A 23,849-nucleotide genomic window follows, 5' to 3' on the forward strand; every position below is an offset into this window, starting at 1 on the left:
GTTGAGGGCTGCTGGAAGATATATTGTGATGGATCGTGGTCATCCAATGCCGCTACAGATGGTAGGAGATCTCTTATTTGGAGCCCAGATGATGGATTTGTAGCTACAAAGTGTAAATTAGCAACGTATCCCTCGGCAGTTGCGTGTGAATTAGAAGCCCTGAGGGATGGGCTGCAACTAGCTTTAGCTCTTGGCATCCTGCGTGTGGTGGTGCATTCGGACTGTTTAAGCATAGTCAGGCATCTCTGGGGCTTCATTCGGGGCTTGACCACATGGCTGCAAGTTTTAGTAGAAACCAGTGAAATTAACACTTTAAAAAGATAAATGCAGAGAATGAGACTGAATCAATGAAGCTTCATTTAGACTTAAAAGCATGATTCATTCAAAATAATTTCCACTTATTAACACATTTTTTGAACCCTAGGGTCAACCCAGACGTCGGATACATATTTTTTGCCCCAAGGCCCTTCACCACACTACAGGGTGATAAACCCTAGCCCAACCCTGAAAATCAAGCTTAAGCCAAATTTCTGGTGCACGGTGTAAAACAATCCATGGTTCATGAAGCTCAAAGACTATATATCTGCCAAATTATTCGTCTTTCTTGAAAAGATACTATAATTTATTTGCCACCTTCAAGCAAAAGGCTGACCACAAGTCTTAAATGGAGATGCTGTAAGGAACTCCCTTTCCAGTGACTCCAGATTCTGAGAATGGCTTCAATAGCTCATAGGGTACCACTCCTGCACCGCATCTGTTCTTCAACTTCATATCATTATTCTTTGCATCGATAGTTACTTCAAGCTCCTTCAATTTCCCATTAAACCTCTCAAATGCTGCCTTTATAACCGGATTCTCAGACCAAGCTGGTTCAGATTCACCTCCAAGGTACTCCTCATCCACAGAGTGGCTAGACAACACATCCAATATTGCCATCACCTTAGTAGCCTGAATTTGTGAAGGGAAACACTTCAATAGTGCAAACTCTGGCTTGGCAAAGAAATGCTTGCGTTCTTCCTCCGATGGTTCCTCGGTGGGCATGTTGCACCTCGCAATTGACGGCCGATTCGGGAAATACCCGGCATAGTGGTATTGGCCAAAGTTGACAGCTGCATGGTGGCCGGAAGTGACCCAAATGATGGTTGTCACCACTTGGATTAGGTCATCTTGAGTTTTGAGAATGGGCCACCATGGCTCATCCTTCTTGTCTCCATGGCCCTTTGTTCTCACCTCATTCCACCATGCTTGGAGTTCTTCATCTGATTCAACAAGCTTCGCTTCTGGGTAGTAGTGTTTGACATAGTCACTAACCCATTGCTTAAGAACATCCCAAAGGATGAGACCATCACTAGCAAATGGGTAATCTTCAATTGTCAACTTTAGACCATGCTCAGCCGTTGGATCTTCAGTAGCCATTCCTCTGATCAGCAAAAAATAAATAAATTAACCAATGGGTTCAGTAGAACGTAGCCATGAGTAGCTCAAACTGTTAAGTTTGATCCATATACTGTCATGTATCTTAGGCTCAATATATAAACAAAGCCAACCCAAAACATGGAATGTTCAAATGGCCCAAACCTCACCATATTAAGGTGGTTAATATTCAAGTTAGGTGATCAATGCTATGGTGAGATAGTCTATTTACCTCCTAATCAAGTCTGCAGGCAAACCCTCCATGTCAAACCTCCAGTACTTGTCATAATACACAGAGCTGAGCTCCATTGAATACTTCCCTGGAAAGAATGTGCTTTCAATGATCCCATCTGAATTGATAAGAGACTCCCGAGCAAGCGCATTGATCTCCATTGTGTACCGAAAATGGGGAAGCAACAACCGATAGATCGGGTGCATTGCACTTAACTGTCGATTTGCTGCAATTATGTAAGGCTCAGTACAACAATGTGTCCTTAACCTGCAAATTCTCATACCATTAGAACATAGTTGGGGCTTAATTAGGTTTTTTTCATTCATATTTGGCGGTTTAAAATGAAAGCTTCCTTACCAATGGACTACAAGCTGGTGAAAGCCAGAGTCATGAGCACAAACATGAGCTTTAGCGAGTCTCCATAGCCAGCAATCTGTGGCATCAAAACCCGGGGAGAACACTTGCCTCCACATAGGCTTGTCATCTTTGGGTGGCCGGGTGAGTTCGATCGCTAGAGGCGTTAGTGTGTTGTCATGGGTGAGCATGAATAATGTGCGTGAACCATACAAAGTTGTCCCTTTGAGCTCTCTCACCTTGTGTACATAGGGTAACAACAAATCATGATAATCCAAGACGAACAACTTCTTTCTCTCAATGGCCTGCAGGGAAAACACAGGAGATTATAGAATGTTATGGTAGAGAAGATAAACCCTTAGATATTTCATCTTTTCCCTATTCTAATTCGGACTTGTGCTACCTCATCGACGGTCATGACACCTTTGATCTCTCGCTCGACTAGTTCTGCAGTAATTGCAGACTCAGCTGGGCCATAGATCTCAGGATCAAGTTTGCTCTTCATCGGCCATTCCTGCAACATTCAGTTAGTTAAAAATTTAATCTACTAATAACCCTTATATGGGCAGGTGAACCTACTCCAGTGCATTTAAGGGTAGGTTTTCAAAATTGAGATCCAAAATTGCTTGATTCATATCATACCGTGACCAACTGAATGCTGAAGGGGTTGAGACCAGCAAGAGTTTGGCGTGAGAATTCTTCATCCCTGAACCAAGAGAACTTGTCTCCTGCAACACAAGTGATGGTGAGGAACCATACATAAACATATAGATGCTACTCAAAGAGAAGAGAAGAGAAGAGAGAGAGAGAGAGCAAAGTAACTAACTGTTTATTGTCTCCGGGACCTCAAAGAGCAAGACCTCATCTTGTGTGTTATCAACGGCCTTGACAAGACTTGGTAAAACGGAGCTGAAGGACCAACCTTGATCTTTAGGCTTAGGTACTTTAACTCCTTCATTGAATAGTGAGTCAATGGCAGTGAAGTATGGGAATCCCAGTTCTGCATTGAGAAGGGCGGTCTCAAGCGAAGGCACCAGAGCATGAACCACTGACCTCACTGTCTTGGTTGAGAAATTCAACCCCTTCACTTCAGAGAATGCCTCATCTCTTGGGACATATACACTCAAGCTCCTTGTCTCGGACGAGGGATCTACATACATAGATCTTGCATGTCATTAAATGCCACCATATTATTTCGTGTACTGCTTCATGTGGGTCTCCTTTCTGTAACCTAACCTCTATTTAAGATGAAATAAAATTTCCTGAAATATATGATCAGAAGATTTGATTCTTTGCTTTACTTCCCTATTGGGATTAGTTTGTTTTTCTTCGGTAAATCAAACTTCATTGCAAAAACAGAAGAGAAAATGGGCCAAGTCCAAGTTACAAAGTTCCATGATGAGTCGGAGGTCATCACTGTTACAGTGAGATCTTTATAAGTGGTTACGGCTCAATGTGTATTTGATCCGCTTATAGATTTAATCCCCATACTTTTACTGTACTAAGCCAAAATACAATTCCTTACCAATGAAAAACCATAAAAATAAAATGAAAAATGTAGAAAGGATCCATAAAAGTTCAAGATGGAGAAACTGGATGGGGGTAAGTCAATTTTTAAAATATATCAGTATAAATGAATACCATCATTGTTTGAGAATTAGATGACATACACAGTTACCCATAAGAGAAGAGGGCTTAGGGCTCTAGGTGAAATGTAAGAAGGTGTGCGAAAGAACCTATACAATGGCATTGTTTTATTTTCCAACATATATGGGTATAGTAGAATATTGTTTACCTGTCTTGCAATGAGAGCGTCCGGTTCTACAACGTCTAGGATAAGGATGTTCAGATCCACCAAGGACAGGTCGTGCTAGGGCAGCACTATTATCAGGGTCCCCCAAATCATTGTAGGTGTCATAGTCATAAACCCTCTCATATGTTTGACGCTCTCCCTTGCCGTCCCCACGTAGATGTTCTAGCTCTGTTGCTCTTAGCTTCTTTAATCCACCTGGAGTCTCTAATGGTAGGCATGACTGCTCCACAAAAGAATGCATATGTAAATATATATACATTTTCTTAACATAGATATATAAAATATTTTTTTTATCAAGGTAAAATTATACAAAACTGCTAACACACTTACAAATGGAAAAGACTACAATGAGCTTGGGAGAAAGAAAAAAATTTCGTTGTGCACATCTCTCTGTTGTATAGAGCAGAGCACTTTTTATACCAAATAGAAGGCTAAGATTAAAAGCTTGATTTTTGATTAAAAAAAAAAGTCCTCAAGAGCCTTTTTATGCCTTTGCTTTCTTAAAACTAGAAAATCAGCACATATAATTGTTTGCCAATTAACATATTAAAAAATATTAAAAAAAACCCTAACCCTAGTGACCATACGTTAAATTTAACATCAAAATATGAAAAGATGGTAATTAAATAGGTCCTACTTATTAGCCATGGTCCAACAGTAAAAATTAGAGATTCTTTTTCATTTTTCTCTATAATTGAAGGCTTATCCTTAAAATAAAATAAATAAATAAAAACTAAAAAAACATTAATTAATCCTATCACACGTGCATTAATGGTTTTATAATAACAGCACCCAGAACATTCCTCCATATCATATTAGGCTTTATAACGAAAGCCCAACAAACTTTGTCCCTTCGCCATTATGGATTTCATCATAATGTGCTATTAAGTATCTTTACATTCTGACTTTTGCTTTAATTAATAGATATGTTTGTCCCCGACTGAGGAGAGACAGACAGAGAGAGAGGCAGTGGGACAGTGTGACCTTATTACTGGAGAATATTCGATCTCTGTTCTCTGTTTTTTATAAAACAAATAAGCAGAAACATGCATGGAGAAAAAAATACAAAGAGAAGAAAATTATTCTAGTTCATTTATTCCTTGTAGATGTATGACATGTGTCTCAACATTACATCAAATAATTGAAATTTATTTATAAGTCACATCAAAGAATTGTGATTAAATTTTTTGAAAAATTGATGTAACTTATAAATGAACCTCAACGTTTTGAAGTGATATTAGGATATGTTACACATCTACAAGGAAATTAATGGTCAATTTTCTTGTCAGAAATGAATGAATATTGGTCCAAAGAGAGAAGGGGATGATTCACCTTATTACTGAAGAAGATTCTCTTTTCTTTGTTCTTGAACTTGCTGTGAACAAATGAATCGCAGGCAAAGTTAACAGCACCATTGGGAAAGCCTTCAAGGACAATGTTCTTCAGGTACGTCTCCTGGAGATGTTCATTCTCCACCAAAACAGCCCCAACTTCCCCAAAACTCGCTGGAACCTCTATCTTACACTCGTACTTCACCTCCTTCTCATCCTTACTAACCCAATGAACATATCCCTTGATGGTTTCCTTCTCCAACCCAGTTCCTACAACACACCAGATAATAATAATCATCATAAAAAAAGAAAGAGAGAGAGAGAGAGAGAGAGAGAGAGAGAGAATGAACTTACCAGGATCAAGCTCTGAGCTAACGAGCTCCAACAGCAAGGTTTGGCCAACTAAGTCACCAGTGTTTGATAATAACCCTCCGACCGTTAGTTGCACTGTAACTACCGCCTTAACTGTCACAGATTTCTCACCGCCACCTCCAAAGATGGCTTTAATATTGTCACTAACCACGGCCATGACAGAGAGATTCTTTTGCTTTTGACGGAGAGGCTGCGCCACCCTTACATTGAGCTTCTCACCAACACCACCGGAGACAAAGCTCTTCTGAAATAGCCCAAGCGATCCAACAGACCCAGATTGCTGCACTTGAGGCTTCAACATGTTCTCTCTCTCTTCTCTTTCTTTCTCTTCCTCTCTCTTCCTCTCTCTTTGTCTGAGGTCTGGCTTGGTGAACTTAGCTAGCATGCTGGGGTTTATATAGGAAATGTCATTAGAATGGAGGTCCCATTTTGAATAAAAATAGGGTTTCTGGTTCTATATATTTACTTCTTTTTAGCACCAATTAGTTTAAGCATTGGATTCCTGACATAAACCTTCATCACTTCCATCTCCCCCACCCCCCTCAAAAAAAAAAAAAAAATTTAAAATAAATTTATGTTATAAGGATGTTATGTCTTTTAATGCAAGGTTTGGTTTTTAATAATATAAATTTAGCGTTTTATAACTTCGTATCGTGCATAGAAAGATATTACTATTTTCTTTAACTAGAAAGATATTATTATTATTATTTTTACTTTGTAAAGGTTTGGTTTGGTTTTTTAACCTTGCTTAATGCAAGGTTTGGTTTTGGTTGGGTTTGTGTAGGTTACTTTGCTCGTTTGTTTTATTTAACTTATAAAATGCATGTAGTCGACTTTGTTGAATTTAGATAAGATTATGATTAGATAGTGACATTTTAGTCCCTCGACCACACTAGATGGATACACTTTATAAAATTAACGAAGCCTACATGTCTGAAAAAGCTTGGAAGTTTATCCAGTAGAAATGGACCACCCATCACAGCCGGTGTGGGACCGGGGTCGAACACCGGATTAATGGACCATCCATTTCTTTATAGATGCATGACATGTGTCACAACATCACATCAAATCCATTTATGAACCATATCAAAGAGTTGTGATTAATTTTTTTTTTTTAAATGATGTAATTTTTTAAATGCAACTCAACCTTTTGATGTGATGTTAGGATACATATCACACGTCTACAAGGAAATGAATGGTCCATTTCCTTGTCAGAAATGGACCGAATATTAGTCCCATCTATGATTGATACAATAATAGAAAGTAATAGGATTTTGCTTGGTGAGTGCCACTGACGTGATGGAGATTGTGGTGCCCAATGTCAGATGTTTGTCTCCTAATCTTTATTTAATCTCAGTCATTCAAAACATGGAACGGATTTTCTTTTTACTTAAATTCATTTTGTGCGATGTTTTGAGTGGTTAAGATTTGATGATGACTAAGTGATAATTATCCAATGTTGAGAATACATGCACCATTATCTTAGCTGCACTAACCTAAAGATCTAGATTGTATTTTATAAGAATAACTCAGTCATAGGGGAAGCAAACTTGTCACTGAATAATGAACCTTCAAATTTCAAACTCAAACTCACTACCTTATACTGTAATTTTTCTTTAAATCCGTATATGTATATTGTCCATGAACCCTCTTCTTCTAGATTATCAAAACCCTAAATAGTACTCATATGAGCAGCTGACCCCACATTAATTATTAAAAGGTTTTGGCGTGAATTAATATGATATGGATAAGTCTCCTACCAAGATTTGCATCATTAATCTTATTTAATCACTTAAACAATCTGTTTCACATGCACGTATAACCACAAAACTTGGAATCCAATGTGGATTTTTGCCTCGAAAAAGTTGTGCAATATCTATTAAAAAACTGAGAGAGTCCCCCACACCAGTATAGAAGGGACCATTATTCTCCTTTCTTTGGGGGGCAAATGGACCATTTTTTCCATAGTTCCAAAACAAGCCGTGCAGGAGGAACGTGGTTTTGCTCAACCACTAAGAATTTTTATTTTTTTAAACAGTCGATTTAAGAGTATGCTCGTTGATAAGTTAAGATATTGATTTAATATGTATAGTGTTCAATGATTTGGAATTAATGAATATACATGACATTTATTGAATGGCCAAACCAACTAGACACATCACACTCTTGGGCACAGAGAATCTGATTCTTATAGTCAGATAACACATGGATTAATGCTAAATAAATGATTGAAATTAAAATAATAATTTTAAGTGATCTAAAATAAGTGATACAATCTATTTAACTTATATTCAAGGAATCAGGATTTAACATCCAAAGGGGCCAAGTACTGATGTTTCACGGAAAACACAATAAATTTTTTGGCTATTATATTTATCGTTAAAATTTTTCTTCAATCAAAGACCCAAATACTGGTATTTTACATTTTAAAAGATGACCAGGAGGAAAATTTCAAAATTCTGAGAATGGAATTGAGAGAATTTCAAAAAATTGATAGGGAGGCGAATATTGATATTTCACACATGGAAAGATTAGTGCTCTCCTTGTATTAATTAAGTTAGATCTCAACATTCATGATTTCTTGGGTAGCAAGATTGAATCCCGTGATTTTATTTTAATTAAAATCCTCTAATATATTTGTCAACTTTGCTCCACATTATTTGTAATAACTAAAATCACATTATTTCTGAAAAAGACATAAAATTACTCAATTAGCTCTCTTTTAATTAACTAAGTATGAAAAATTAAATCAAATAAATAATGATAAATACATGCTTATTAGTGATCAAGCCAATCAACCACCCTAGGAGCATAGACAAAATTGACTCAGATTGTCAAAAGGCTTCCCGATTGGGTTCCAAACTACTCTGAAATTACCTAAATTTTTTTTGTCATAATACTAGAAATGATATATCAATGGTTAGACATCAAGTGAAGTAAAATTAACAAAAATCTAATGAATCCTATATTAGGTCTTCTCCGAAATAGATCCGAAAGATTCACAGATAAGCCATGACAAATGAGGAATCACTCTAGAGTAAGGATGGTAGAATTAGACTGATACAGTAACTAGAAGCCTTCAACTAGGCTTAGACAGTAGGAAGAATCAATCATAGAAGAGAATTAGAAAGAAGAAGATGAATACTAATATTCAAGAAAGTAAACCGTTGTCCGAAAACAGTTTCAAATGACTTTCAAACTCTCCTTCACTTTCACAAAGAGTTCTCTGATAAGCTCTGATTACTTTGGATCATAATAATACATTTTGGAACGAAAACACCTTAAATAGGGCTTTAAAAATTATAATTCCAATTTTGCCATTTTTTCACAGAACCAAGCTAGACTGCCTAGGGCAATTAGGTTAATTGACCAGCCCCTGAAACTTTTGTTCCAAGAGCAGAATCAAGACCCCATGCTCAACCCTAGTTCCTATTCTATACTACAAAAAGGTCTTACCTGATTTTCGTAACCTTCCACACGTGTTATCACATAACACTTGATCCATCTACCAAATCTATCAACGTCCAAATTAGATCTCTTTCTAAACTCTGATATAACTCCTAATTCAGCATCATTTCCATTTACTTCTATTGGTTCGGATTCCAATCTAATAGTCTCTATGTGAATGACCACAATAGCCTTTTACCCGCACTCTAAGTTTTTGGATCTACAATATGTATTTCCGAGTTTAGATCTTGGAAATATCATATGTAGTATAGCAAGAAACTCTTGAAATTCTATATAAAGTCATGTACAAATGTAATTTAAAATACAATAAAGAAAACTACCAGTTGCTCTTCACTGTGGACATAGCTTGGACATAGCCTTATAGTAGCAATTTTTGTTTGATACCTTCACATATGTCTTAATGTTTTTTGGAGGATGTTTTTGAGCTATGCTCTTTGTTTGATTATTGTGTTTTCAAGGAAGCAAAACAGTATTACTAAGCAAAACAATATAACTAACTCTCTGGAAATGATAGCCCAATCAGTTTCATGCCTGATTGTTTGCCTTGTACCGTTCCTTTGTTCCTGAGTCTTCTTTGAGGTCAGCCTTGAGGTTTTTCACAGTTAATAAATGCTTTTTTCTTATCGAAAAAAAAGATAACATTTTCTCTTCCCAAAAAAAATATTAATAAAGTTTTTTTTTTTTAAACAATACTTCATTCACTAAACTAAGAAAAACATAGACACACAATAGAAAAAAAAAATACAGACACAAAAGAAAGGAAAAAAACAACAGATAGATGCATGAAAACATAAGGTTCGGTCCGAACCAAGGAGTGGAAATTGACTAAACTGTCGTATATATAATAGACAGGATCATCCAGGCTAAGGGATGGGTCAAGTCTAATAAACCCTTAGAACGAAAGCTGTAACAAATACAACACCATATAAACATCAACACCCACAAAGGGGGAAACACACCACAAAAACGGAGAATTACACACCACAAGGGCAGACACAGAACACGCCTTAAGGACGGACCCAAAACTCGCCACAAAGACACAAAGACGCCTCATGCTATTAATAAAGCATTATAGCATTATATTTATAGATGTAGTTTTTTTTTTTTGGTAAATGTATTATAGATGTAGCTCGTTATAGGGAAAGTAAATTAGAAAAAAATCGTTTGTTGTACACAGCAGTGCACTACTAAATTGTGACATGTGTAAAATACCAGTTTAATGGATGAGATCAAAATATTAGGTTTTAAGTGTAAAACCCCTGAGAAAAACCCATTTAACCTATACCGGCCACATATGAGAAAACCCAATCAATGAAAAATTCTAAGAGTCCCACTTCAAATCCCATCTTTGAAGTCATCTTCTTCCTTTCTCTCCTTGGCTTTTAGAACTCCTCCCTTCATTTAACTGATTTCTTTTTCTTTTTTCTCTCATAATTTTCTCTGCAAAATCTAGTGTAGAAAACTTGAAATGCTGCTGATTTCAATCTTGGTGTTAGATAAGTATCTAATCCACCATCTGCCATCAATGCCGATAGCTTCTTACATAAAAAGAACTTTACTTGATTTTCTCAACTGCTGTTAAAAGAGACGATTCTCGCAAAGATAGACACTCAAGCCCTCTAAAAACTTTTGACGAAATGTAGTTTTGCAACCGTCACATAAAAGAGGAATAAATGCATCTGTAATTTGAACCATTCCAAATGAAGATTGCTACCCAACTGTTGCATATAAACAAATGAACCATCTGTGTGAATGGGAGTTCCAACCATTATTAAATTTATTTTTACTTATTTTGGAAGAAAAACCAAGGAAAATTACAACAAAATGCCTACTCAACTAAGGCTTGCAAGTCCCCAGTCATCACCGTATTGTTCCACAATACTTGGTAAGCATTTGAACCAACTCTTTTAACTTCCATTTTCACGTCAAACAAGCACAGAATGTTTAAAAGGATGAATGAGGGAGAAGACGTCAAACGAAGGGGAGTTCTTGCAAGTTGCAACCCACGAGTTGAGGAGGAAGAAGACAATCACTAAGAAACAGAGAGGCGAAGTTAGGGTTTTTAGAGTTGTTAATCAATCGGGTTTTTTCATATGTAGCGGATATAAGTTAAATGGGTTTTTTCTCAGGAGTTTTATGCTTAAAATTACCATTTTGATATCGACCATTAAACTGATATTTTATACGTGTCGCAATTTAGTGGTGCACTGCTGGCACAGCAGTGAGATGTACACACCAGACGATTTTTTTCCAAGTAAATTTGTGCTAATAAAACCCTATTATAAAATCATGTGGCGGCTGATCCCGGGTTAATTATGACACGGGTTTGGCGTGAATTGATATGGTCTTAGATTTTCCCACGTTTTAAATCGGTTCAATTAATATGGAGAGGTTCGACAAAGATTCGCATAACTAGTCTCAACTTCTTTTAATCACCAACCAATCTGTTTCACGTGCACGTATGCCGACAGCGTATCCCGCACAAATGGATATCACCACGTGGTCGGCGGCTGGAGTCAATGGTAAGATTACAGATGGTTTACTAGTTCTTTGGCTCATTTGAAAAAATTATACTGCACGCATGGATGCCATCTCCAATAGTCCAATTCAAGACCTTCAATTTTATTCTTTAAATGACCGGAAGGAACTAATGAATAAGGTAAATCCCTTATTAGTCAAATGGGCTCCGCCTAGTTTCCCAAATACAAAAATTAATGTTGATGGCTCTCTCTTCAAGGACAAAAATCTAGCAGGATATGGAGGCATAGCATGAGATCACTTGGGTAAGATGTTTGGTTTGACAATGGTTTGGATTGCCGGGATATTCTTATACTGGAAGCAATGGCCATGAGGCAAGCATTGTTATGGGCGAGGGACTTTGCCTTGACTCATATAGAACTTGAAAGTAACAACCAAGCTCTGATTGCTATCCTCAAAAAATCGGCTATTAAGGTGCCTTGGAGGATTTTTCCTATCATTTCTGATATCCTTGGTATGCTTCAGTCTTTTGACTTCATATCCTTCTCAGAGAAGCTACTATGATCGCTGATACTTTGGCTAAGGCGGGTGCTTTATCGCAGGATGCTTTTTTGTACACTCAGACCCCCTAAATTTAAGTTGGCTTATGTTATTTGATTTTATGAATATAGGGTGTACGTGTGGTTATTCATTCTAATGAAGTTCTCTATTACCCAAAAAAATTAATAATAATAATAAAAATAAAAATCATATCCCGCGTCTAGTGGGGACAAAAAAAAGAAAGCATATCCCACATCTAGTGGGGACCTTTCTACATTTAAGAATAAAGTTCCAAACTAGGCTATACTCCGTGGACATTAAAATTGCTTGGTTGCTGCATAATTTCCTGCAGCAAGCGGAATCTCGACCCTTCGTAGCACTCAAATCGAGTTCCATGAACATGCAAAGGTGATAGATTTTTTATTTTTTATTCTTTCTTTCTTTTCAAAGAGGAAACTTATAAAAGAAGCTCTAGACAAAACCCTAGAGACAGTAAAAGTAGGCAACAAGATTTAAAGGCAATGGGCACTAATTTGGATCTATTAGCCCCTTTAGTGAAGAAATCAGCTTTTGTATTAAGAGTCCAGGGCACATAAACAAAATACACAACTTCAAAATTACTAGCTAACTATAAAATCTCCATATCTAGTCCCAAAATGACCCAATAATCTTGTAAGATCTCATATAACTTAAGACATCCAACGGCTCAGATCTTACCCACCATTTTAAAATGGATATCCTATGATTGTGTGATTAGATTCTCTTTAGGACTCATCCAAAAGATGAAATCTAATGGCTCTTGTATATCAACGTTCGTAGTCTTTAAAAGTCCAAATTTGAGCAAAACAGAAACGGATTTTGAGTTTTTTGGCTTGTGGAGACTAAGAAAAACAGGAAGGGGAAGCTAAGAAGCAAGATTGGTATGGAGAACAAGTTTGGATGCATATTTTGGTGAAAACTTTGAAGAAGAAAGAAAGTAATCTATTGTAATTTCCCTCATTTGAAAAGTTTCATCTTTCAAGTGGTTACTTGTTAAGGTTGAGTTATTTGAAGTTGTGGCCTTATACTTTTGTGGGTGCAAGAGTTTACACTGGAGTAGGTGTTCTATGTTTTAAATGGTCATCTGATCATTGTAATGATCAAGATTTTAGTTTGAAAGTATTAAATAAATACAAAACTCTATTTAGGGCATTATTCCGTGAATGTAAGCAATCTGGCCAAACCACATAAATTTGGTGTCTTATGTTTTTAGTCTATTTTTCATTGCATATATTGAAGTGTTTTGATTGTAAAGTAGTGGTATTGCACTGTCTGGTAATCTCAACCACATTGTGGTGTATGCTAGATGTGTCTTTGTGTAATTGATAACTACATGATTATCTTGATCAATCTTGTCTTGAGCTTAAAAAAGCGTCATATTAAAAAGAATTTTAGAAACCACTGATTCACCCCCCTCAATGTCCTCCTAAAAATAAAAATAGAAGAAAGACATGAAATCTGCAGGGGGTCGAGTAGACCCAAATCAATGTAATTGAGGCTCCAACATGTTCTCTCTCTGGATTGGATTAGTAATCTTAGCGACTGTGTTGAGATTTATATAGAAAATAGTGAAGATTGAAAAGCTAGGCTTGTTGTATTGTATGAATTTAATAATTCATGTCCTTCTAGTCAACTTTTGGATAATTTCCCATTGATTGCTGCCCATGAATCTGTTAATGGATGGCATACCATTCTTGTCTCGATTTTCAGGTTCAACTATAGGTAAACAGACTAGGTTAGTGCTCTATATCTGGGAAAACATTATTGCTTACTAGGAAATGTCATTGAAAATTATTTCCTTTTTTCTTTTTTTAATAGCAAAAATTATTAGAAAAAAAATTTATTTCTTGCTCAATTATTTCTATTTGTGAACACATTTCAATTTATGAATAGCCCCGAAGCCAGCCCACAACTTGAATGGTGTAGTAGTTGACGACCAAATTTGTAGTGTACCACAAGACAATCATGAAGTACATTGGGCTTCTGACGGTGAGGTGATCCAAGTTCATTTTGATGTGCTTACATGATTACATCACAAAGATGAGCTACGTGCATATCAACTAGAACTTAATTATCATTATGAGGTGGGTTAGTAAGTTAAATGTTGGGTGTGTAGGAGTTCGGAGCCTCTAGTGGTCAAGGTTGATGATTGTGCTCCCATAACGTCTCATCACTACATATTAGGAAGAGAGCCTGTTGCTCCATTGGCCTAAAATGAAGGTGTTGTCATTGTTGGCAACTTAAGTGGGCTTTGATATGGTACAGCAACACACAAAAAGGTTCCGAGAGAAAGAATCCAATTCAAATAAAGAAAACTCAAGAATCCCGTTTTTGAAGGTCTCTGTCCAGTCTTGATCAACCTCTTCATCGGATGGTCATCTAGTGTCCGATTGAGCCGATTTTTGGAGGAGAGCTTCACGACTTCTTGATCTTCAAGTCCAACGGTGGGATTGTTCATTGGAGATCTCGAAGTTAGTCCGACTTGTACGTTAAAACACTCATTGTTTAAGTCAGCTAGGAACTCTGAGCTTGATTCAAACTCTGAGTTAAATTAATCTATAAAAGGAGAACAAACTCCAGCAAAAGTAAGGACGTTTTAAGGAGCTTGGGAATAGTGTGGAGGTCGAACCAAAAGACGTTGGTTGGCTTTGGAGATCTGAAGCTTGGGAATAAGAAGTCTTTTGTTTTGCTGAACAAGAAAGAAAGTGAAAGAGAAGGAAGAAGAAGAAGCAGAAGAAAAGAAGGGAACATGGTTGTATGGCTTTTTTAAAGAGAGAAAACTGAAAAGGATTGAAAAGAGAAAAAAAAGAGTTGGCGAAAAAGAGAAACAAGTATTGTTACCATACATCTTACACAAGTTGAGGTAACCCATATTCACAAGTGATTGTCTATTATTTTCTAGGTTATGTTTAATGATGAAGAATCTAGCTCATGAATGTAATTTGGGGAATTTGAATTATTGGTTTACATTGTAACCTAGCAAGTTGGAGCTTGTCTAGGGGGTTGGGGTTGGTGCACTTGTCTGAATTGCATTTTAGACTATAACACGGATTGGTGTTCCTGGACTATTGTAGCAGTCAAAATATCTAAGAGTGTATTGAGTAATATACGAAACCTTAGGTAGGGTATTACTCCGTGGATGTAGGCAATTTGGCCGAACCACGTAAACTCTGGTGCATTGCATTTTTGTTTATTTTTCTTTGTTGCACATATTGGAGTGCCTTGATTGCAGAGTGGTGGTACACTGTCTGGTAGACCCAACCACATAGTGGTGTGTGGTGGACGTGTCCTTGTGCAGTTGATAGCTACAAGAATGTTCTAATTAATCTTGTTTCGAGATTAAAGAAGCTTCACATTGAAGTGAATTTTTGAAGACACTGATTCACCCTCTCAGTGTCAATCTGGGAATAACAGAGCCTATGGAGGGCTTACTAGGAATCTGTCTTTGATTCATTTGGTCAGCACTCATAAGTAGGCTCCAGCCGCTCCACCCATTATATAGTGGAGAAATGTAAAGAGGTCGCAGACCTCTACACTTGATCAGCATCTACATTTAAGAGGTGCTAAATAAGGAATCCTCTAAGTTGCGGGGTAGGCAACTTCCAACCACCCAAAATGGAATTCCTAGTACTCGGGAGCTGCCTGTAGTGGATGTTGAGGGCTGCTGGAAGATATATTGTGATGGATCGTAGTCATCAAATGCCGCTGCAGGTGGTAGGAGATCTCTTATTTGGAGCCCAGATGTTGGGTTTGTAGCTACAAAGTGCAAATTTACAAAATGCATGTCCCTCAGCAGTTGTGTGTGAATTAGGAGCCCTGAGGGATGGGCTGCAACTAGCTTTAGCTCTTGGCATCCTGCATGTGGTGGTGCATTTTGGATTATTTAAGGATAATCAGGCATCTCTGTGGGTTCATTCTGGACTTGACCACATGCATGGCTACAAGTTTGACTGATGTTATTGTATTTCCTTCGCTTATCAGCTCAGGAATTTCTCCTGCAACGTTTCCTCAAAAAAGAAAAATCTCCCACTCCGCTAGAATGCTCTATAGGTCTAGGTCAAGATCATTAAATGCCCGAATAAAAACCAGTCAAAATTAACACTTAAAGTGATAAATTCAAAGAATGAGATTGAATCAATGAGGCTTCATTTAGAATTAAAAGCAAGATTCATTCAAAATAATTTCCACTTATTAACACATTTTTAGAACCTAAGGGCAACCCAGACGTCGGATTCATATCTTTTGCCCCAAGGCCCTTCACCACGCCACAGGGTGATTAACCCTAGTCCAACCCTGATAATCATAGCTTGGGCCAAATTCTGATGCACGGTGTAAAACAATCCATGGTTCATGAAGCTCAAAGACTATATGCCAAATTATTCCTCTTTATTGAAAAGATACTATAATTTATTTGCCACTTTCAAGTAAAAAGCTGACCACAGGTCTTAAATGGAGATGCTGTAAGGAACTCCCTTTCCAGTGACTCCAGATTCTGAGAATGGCTTCAATAGCTCATAGGGTACCACTCCTGCACCACATCTGTTCTTCAACTTCATATCATTATTCTTTCCATCGATAATCCCTTCAAGCTCCTTCAATTTCCCACTAAACCTCTCAAATGCTGCCTTTATAACTGGATTCTCAGACCAAGCTGGTTCAGATTCACCTCCAAGGTACTCTTCATCCACTGAGTGGCTAGACAACACATCCAATATTGCCATCACCTTAGTAGCCTGAATTTGTGAAGGGAAACACTTCAATAGTGCAAACTCTGGCTTGGCAAAGAAATGCTTGCGTTCTTCCTCTGATGGTTCCTCGGTGGGCATGTTGCACCTCGCAATTGACGGCCGATTCGGGAAATACCCGGCGTAGTGGTATTGGCCAAAGTTGACAGCTGCGTGGTGGCCGGAAGTGACCCAAATGATGGTTGTCACCACTTGGATTAGGTCATCTTGAGTTTTGAGAATGGGCCACCATGGCTCATCCTTCTTGTCTCCATGGCCCTTTGTTCTCACCTCATTCCACCATGCTTGGAGTTCTTCATCTGATTCAACAAGCTTCGCTTCTGGATAGTAGTGTTTGACATAGTCACTAACCCATTGCTTAAGAACATCCCAAAGGATGAGACCATCATTAGCAAATGGGTAATCCTCAATTGTCAACTTTAGACCATGCTCAGCCGTTGGATCTTCAATAGCCATTCCTCTGATCAGCAAAAAGTAAAATTAATCAATGGGTTCAGTAGAACGTAGCCATGAGTAGCTCAAACTGTTCAGTTTGATCCATTGTCATGTATCTTAGGCTCAATATATAAACAAAGCCAACCCAAAACATGGAAGGTTCAAATGGCCCAAACCTTACCATATTAAGGTGGCTAATATTCAAGTTAGGTGATCAATGCTATGGTAAGATAGTCTATTTACCTCCTAATCAAGTCTGCAGGCAAACCCTCCATGTCAAACCTCCAGTACTTGTCATAATACACAGAGCTGAGCTCCATTGAATACTTCCCTGGAAAGAAGGTGCTTTCAATGATCCCATCTGCATTGATAAGAGCCTCCCGAGCAAGTGCATTGATCTCCATTGTGTACCGAAAATGGGGAAGCAACAACCGATAGATCGGGTGCATGGCACTTAACTGTCGATTTGCTGCAATTATGTAAGGCTCAGTACAACAATGTGTCCTTAACCTGCAAATTCTCATGCCATTACGTACAACATAGTTAGTTGGGGCTTAATTAGCTTTCTCATTCATGTTTGGTGGTTTAAAATGAAAGCTTCCTTACCAATGGACCACAAGCTGGTGAAAGCCAGAGTCATGAGCACAAACATGAGCTTTAGCAAGTCTCCATAGCCAGCATTCTGTGGCATCAAAACCCGGGGTGAACACTTGCCTCCACATAGGCTTGTCATCTTTAGGTGGTCGGGTGAGTTCGATTGCTAGAGGCCTCAGTGTGTTGTCATGTGTGAGCATGAATAATGTGCGTGACCCATACAAAGTTGTCCCTTTGAGCTCTCTCACCTTGTGTACATAGGGTAACAACAGATCATGATAATCCAGGACGAACAGCTTCTTTCTCTTTATGGCCTGCAAGGAAAACACGGGAGATTATAAAATGTTATGGTAGAGAAGATAAACCCTTAAATATTTCATCTTTTCCCCATGAGCTACCTCATCGATGGTCATGACACCTTTGATCTCTCGCTCGACTAGTTCTGCAGTAATTGCAGACTCAGCTGGGCCATAGATCTCAGGGTCAAGTTTGCTCTTCATCGGCCATTCCTGCAAGATTCAGTTAGTTAAAAAAATTGAATAACCTACTAATAGCCCTTATATGGGCAGGTGAACCTACTCCAGCGCATTTAAGGGCAGGTTTTCAAAATTGAGATAAAAAAATTGCTTAGTTCATATCATACCGTGACCAACTGAATGCTGAAGGGGTTGAGACCAGCAAGAGCTTGGCGTGAAAATTCTTCATCCCTGAACCAAGAGAATTTGTCTCCTGCAACACAAGTGAAGGTGAGGAACCATACATAAACATATAGATGCTACTCAAAGAGAAGAGAGAGAGAAAGAGAGAGAGCAAAGTGACTAACTGTTTATTGTCTCCGGGACCTCAAAGAGCAAGACATCATCTTGTGTGTTATTTAGGGCCTTGACAAGCCTTGGTAAAATAAGTTTGAAGAACCAGCCTTGATCTTTAGGTTTAGGTACTTTAACTCCTTCATTGAATAGTGTATCAATGGCAGTGAAGTATGGGAATCCCAGTTCTGCATTGAGAAGTGCGGTCTCAAGCGAAGGCACCAGAGCATGAACCACTGACCTCACTGTATTGGTTGAGAAGTTCAACTGCTTTACTTCAGAGAATGCCTCATCTCTTGGCACATAGACACTCAAGCTCCTTTTCTCGGACGAGGGATCTACATACATAGATCTTGCATGTCATTAAATGCCACCATATTATTTCTTGTACTGCTTCATGTGGGTCTCCTTTCTGTAACCTAAACCTCTATGTAAGATGAAATAAAATTTCCTGAAATATATGATCAAAAGTTTGATTCTTTGCTTTACTTCCCTATTGGGATTAGTGTTTTTTTTTTTTTTCTTTGGTAAATCAAACTTCATTGCAAAAAAGAAGAGAAAATGGGCCAAGTCCAAGTTACAAAGTTCCATGATGAGTCGGAGGTCATCACTGTTACAATGAGATCTATGTAAGTGGTTACGGCTCAATGTATATTTGATCCGCTTATAGATGTAATCCCCATACTTTTACTGTACTAAGCCAAAGTACAATTCTTACAAATGAAAAACCATAAAAATGAAAAATGAAAAATGTAGAAAGGATCCATCAAAGTTCAAGATGGAGAAACTGGATGGGGGTAAGTCAATTTTTAAAGTATATCGGTATAAATTAATACCTTCATTGTTTGAGAATTAGATGACATACATAGGTACCCATAAGACAAGAGGGCTTAGGGTTCTAGGTGAAATGTAAGGTGTGCAAAAGAACCTACACAATTGGCATTGTTTTCTTTTCCAACATATATGGGTATAGTAGAATATCGTTTACCTGTCTTGCAATGAGAGCGTCCGGTTCTACAACGTCTAGGATAAGGATGTTCGGAGCCACCAAGGACAGGTCGTGCCAGGGCAGCACTATTATCAGGGTCCCCCAAATCATTGTAGGTGTCGTAGTCATAAACCCTCTCATATGTTTGACGCTCTCCCTTGCCGTCCCCACGTAGATGTTCTAGCTCTGTTGCTCTTAGCTTCTTTAGTCCATCTGGAGTCTCTAATGGAAGGCATGACTGCTCCACAAAAGAATACATACATAAATCAATATACATTTTTTAATATAGATATATACAATTTTTTTTATCAAAAGTAAAATTATTCAAAACTACTAACACACTCCGGCAAATGGAAAAGTTTTTTCTACAATGAGCTTGGGGGGCAAAAATCCCTTTGTTGTGCACATCTCTGTGTTGTGCAAAGCAGTACACTTTTATACCAAATTGAAGGCTGAGATTAAAAGCTTGATTTTAGATTAAAAAAAATAGTCAAGAGCCTTTTAATTACTTTGCATTCTCAAACACTTGTATGGTATATATGTGCAGTGCTATGCACGATAGAGGATATTTCTCCAAAACTTGGTGGGGACAACCAGCAAACCCTAGATAAGAATAACATTTTAGCCCCTAAAGTTAGAAAATCAGCATATATAGTTGTTGGCAAATTAACATATTAAAAACATTAAAAGAAAACCTAAGGCTAATGACCATACGTCAAATGTAACATTAAAATATGAAAGGATAATAATTAAATACGTCCTACTTATTAGCCATTGTCCAAGACTAAAAATTAGAGATTCATTTTCATTTCTCTCGATATTTGAAGGCTTATCCTTAAAATAAAATAAAAAACCAAAAAAGACTTTAATTAATCCTAGCATACAAGTATTAAGGGTTTTATAATAACAGCACCCAAAGCATTCTTCCATATCATATTAGGCTTCATAACTAAAGGCCAACAAACTTTGTCAACCTTCACCATTATGGACTTCATTATAATGCGCTAGCTATTCATTATCTTCACATTTCTGACTTTGAGTTTAATTAATAGATGTTTGTCCCCGGCAGAGGGACAGTGACCTTATTACTGAAGGATTTTCTCTTCTCTTTGTTCTTTATCACAAAATAAGCAGAAACATGCATGAATAAAGAAACGCGAAGAGAGAGGGGGGATGGTGACCTTATTACTGAAGAAGATTCTATTTTCTTTGTTCTTGAACTTGCTGTGAACAAATGAATCGCAGGCAAAGTTAACAGCACCATTGGGAAAACCTTCAAGGACAATGTTCTTCAGGTACACCTCCTTGGGATGCTCATTCTTCACCAAAACAGCCCCAACTTCCCCAAAACTCCCTGGAACCTCAATCTTACTCTCATACTTCACCTCCTTCTCATCCTTACTAACCCAATGAACATGTCCCTTGATGGTTTCCTTCTCCAACCCAGTAACTACAACACACCAAAGAATAACAATCATCATAAGAAGAGAGACAGCGAGAGAGAGATCTAGAGAGAGAGAGAGAAAATGAACTTACGAGGATCAAGCTCTGAGCTAACGAGCTCCAACAGCAAGGTTTTGCCAAGAAAGTCAGTGATGTTTGATAAGAGCCCTCCGACAGTTAGTTGCACTGTAACTACCGCCTTAACTGTCACAGATTTCTCAACGCCAGTTCCAGAGACGGCTTTAATACTGTCGCTAGCCACGGCCATGACAGAGAGGTTCTTTTGCTTTTGACGGAGAGGCCGCGCCACCCTTACGGTGGTGAGCTTCTCACCAACATCACCGGAGACAAAGCTCTTCTGAAATAGCCCAAGCGATCCAACAGACCCAGATTGCTGCACTTGAGGCTTCAACATGTTCTCTCTCTCTCTCTTCTCTTTCTCTCTCTTCCTCTCTCTTCCTCTCTCTTTCTCTGAGGTTTGGCTTGGTGAACTTAGCCAGCATGCTGGGTTTTATATAGGAAATGTGATTAGAATGGAGGTCCCATTTTGAAGAAAAATAGGGTTTGCGGTTCATTATATTTACTTCTTTTTAGTACCAATTAGTTTAAGTATTGGATCCCTGATATAAGCTTTCATCACTTCCATACCCCTCCAAAAAAATAAAAAAAAAAACTTTTTATCACTCAAAAGTGACTTTTGTTGTTATATACAATGTTATGTCTTTCAATGCAAGGTTTTGTTTTTAATAATATAAATGTAGTCTTTTATAAATTTGTATCATGTATAGAAAGATATTATTATTTTTTTGAACTAGAAAGATATATAATTGTTTTACTTTGTAAAGGATTGGTTTGGTTTTTTAACTTTTGTTAGTGCAAGGTTTTGTTTTGATTGGGTTTTTGTATGTTACTTTTCTTGTTTGTTTTATTTAACTCATCAGATCTCTGTAGTCGACCTCATTAAATTTAGATAAGATTATAATTAAATGGTGACATTTTAGTCTCTCGACCACAGTAGATGGATACACTTTATAGAATTAATGAAGCCCACTTATCTAAAAAGCCTTTCATCTATGATTATACACAATAATAGAAAATAGCAGGTTTTGCCTGGTGAGTGCCACTGAGGTGGTGGTGATTGTGGTGTCCCAGTGTTGAATAATGGTCTCCTACTCTTTATTTAATCTCAGTCATTCAAAATATGAAACCCGTTTTCTTTTTACCTAAGTTCATCATGTGTGATATTTCGAGCGGCTAAGATTTGATGACGATTAAGTGATGATTATCCAGTGTTGAGAATACATGCACCATTACCTTAGCTGCACTAACCTAAAGATCTAGATTGTATTTTATAAGAAAAACTCAAGTCATAGGGAAGCAAACTTGTCCTTAGAATAATTTTATTGAATAATAAACCTTCAAAATTTTCAAACTCAAACTCAATACCTTATACTATAATTTTTCTCTTAAACCATATATGAGCAGCTTGTCCATGAACTCTCTTCTAGATTATCAAAACCCTAAATAGTCATATGAGCAGCTCATCCCACATTAATAATAAAAAGGGTTTGGCGTGAATTGATATGATATGGATAAGTCCTAAGACTCGCATCATTAATTCTAATCTTATTTAATCAATAAACAATCTGTTTCGTGTGCACGTATAACCACAAAACTGAGCTGGAATCCATTGTGGATTTTTGCCTCGTGAAAATTGTGGAATATCCATTAAAAAACTTGAAAGAACTGACAGAGTCTCCTTTCTTTGGGGGCAAATGGACGATTTTTTCTCATTTGTAAAAGAGTTTCAAAACAAGCCGTGCTGGAGGAACGTGGTTTTGCATCGGTGGTAGATCAAGCTCAACCACCAAGAAATTTTCATATCGGAGAAAAATATTTCCAAAACCACGTGCTGAGGAACTTGGTTTTTTTTTTTTTTTTTTTTGCTTTTTTAACAGTCGATTTAAGAGTATGATTTAGCATGTATGATGTTCAACGACTTGGAAATAATGAATACACGTGACATTCATCGAATAGTCAAACGACCTAGACCACATCAGACTCTAGGGCGCAGAGAATCTGATTCTTATAATAAGACTACACGTGGATTAATGTTAAATAAATGGTTGAAATTAAAATAATTATTTTAAGTGATATAAATTAAGAAGCTAGGATTTATCATCCAGAGGGACCAAGTGTCGATATTTCACACAAAACATAATGAATTTTCTGGCTATAGCAAGGGCATTTTTTGCCCTTTTATCTTAAGAGGGATATGTATTATTTTTATGAGGGGCATTTCAGTCCTTTCATTTTGTTGTAATTCATTTAACCCCAAAAGGGGTTTAGGGTTTTTAATTCGTGAGATTTGGTTTTGGGTTTGTGCTCTGCTCTGGGTGATGCGATTCATCTCTCTTGTTGTTGCCTCTGGTGTGAGGTACTCTCATGGTGATTCACTTGGTTGTTTGAAGGCTTATTGGTATTTGGTTGAGCCTTCTTGTTCTCAATGACTTGTCAGTGGTTTACAAATCAAGTGAGATCGTTTCATGGATGTTGTTCTTACGGTGCCATGAGCTCTTTCTCGATCTCTTATGAGTTTCATCTCTGAGTTGATATATTTTCTGTAGAGAGTTCTTATTATATTAGTTGTGTATTTTATATTGAGTCTCTTAAACTCACCCTTAGATGTAGGTCATTTGACCGAACCAAGTAAATCTATATGTTGTATGTATTGTTTTATGTTTGATCCGCTACGTATTTGGGTTTATTCCCAACATATCGTTAAAATTTTTCTC

General features: G+C 37.5%; 2 protein-coding genes across 2 annotated transcripts; both read right to left on the reverse strand.

The window, feature by feature from the left end:
- Positions 1 to 334: 334 nt before the first annotated feature.
- On the reverse strand, positions 335 to 5,898 carry LOC149001475 (linoleate 13S-lipoxygenase 2-1, chloroplastic-like). Its single transcript, XM_089136176.1, has 9 exons — positions 5,498 to 5,898; positions 5,145 to 5,413; positions 3,795 to 4,032; positions 2,826 to 3,149; positions 2,642 to 2,727; positions 2,403 to 2,513; positions 2,003 to 2,304; positions 1,646 to 1,912; positions 335 to 1,420 (listed from the first exon to the last, which is right to left on the reverse strand). The coding sequence occupies exons 1-9, from the start codon at positions 5,814 to 5,816 to the stop codon at positions 661 to 663; spliced, it is 2,676 nt and encodes an 891-aa protein (XP_088992302.1). The 5' UTR covers positions 5,817 to 5,898; the 3' UTR covers positions 335 to 660.
- Positions 5,899 to 16,409: 10,511 nt separating this feature from the next.
- LOC149001476 (linoleate 13S-lipoxygenase 2-1, chloroplastic-like) lies at positions 16,410 to 21,553 on the reverse strand. The gene is made up of 9 exons (XM_089136177.1): positions 21,148 to 21,553; positions 20,793 to 21,061; positions 19,612 to 19,849; positions 18,638 to 18,961; positions 18,458 to 18,543; positions 18,213 to 18,323; positions 17,827 to 18,128; positions 17,464 to 17,730; positions 16,410 to 17,245 (listed from the first exon to the last, which is right to left on the reverse strand). Exons 1-9 carry the CDS (start codon positions 21,467 to 21,469, stop codon positions 16,486 to 16,488), a joined length of 2,679 nt encoding a protein of 892 aa, XP_088992303.1. The 5' UTR covers positions 21,470 to 21,553; the 3' UTR covers positions 16,410 to 16,485.
- Positions 21,554 to 23,849: the final 2,296 nt, after the last annotated feature.

The sequence above is a fragment of the Hakea prostrata genome, chromosome 10, assembly GCF_041222555.1.
Source record: "Hakea prostrata isolate BN-2017 chromosome 10, UWA_Hpros_2, whole genome shotgun sequence".
Taxonomy (NCBI): domain Eukaryota; kingdom Viridiplantae; phylum Streptophyta; class Magnoliopsida; order Proteales; family Proteaceae; genus Hakea; species Hakea prostrata.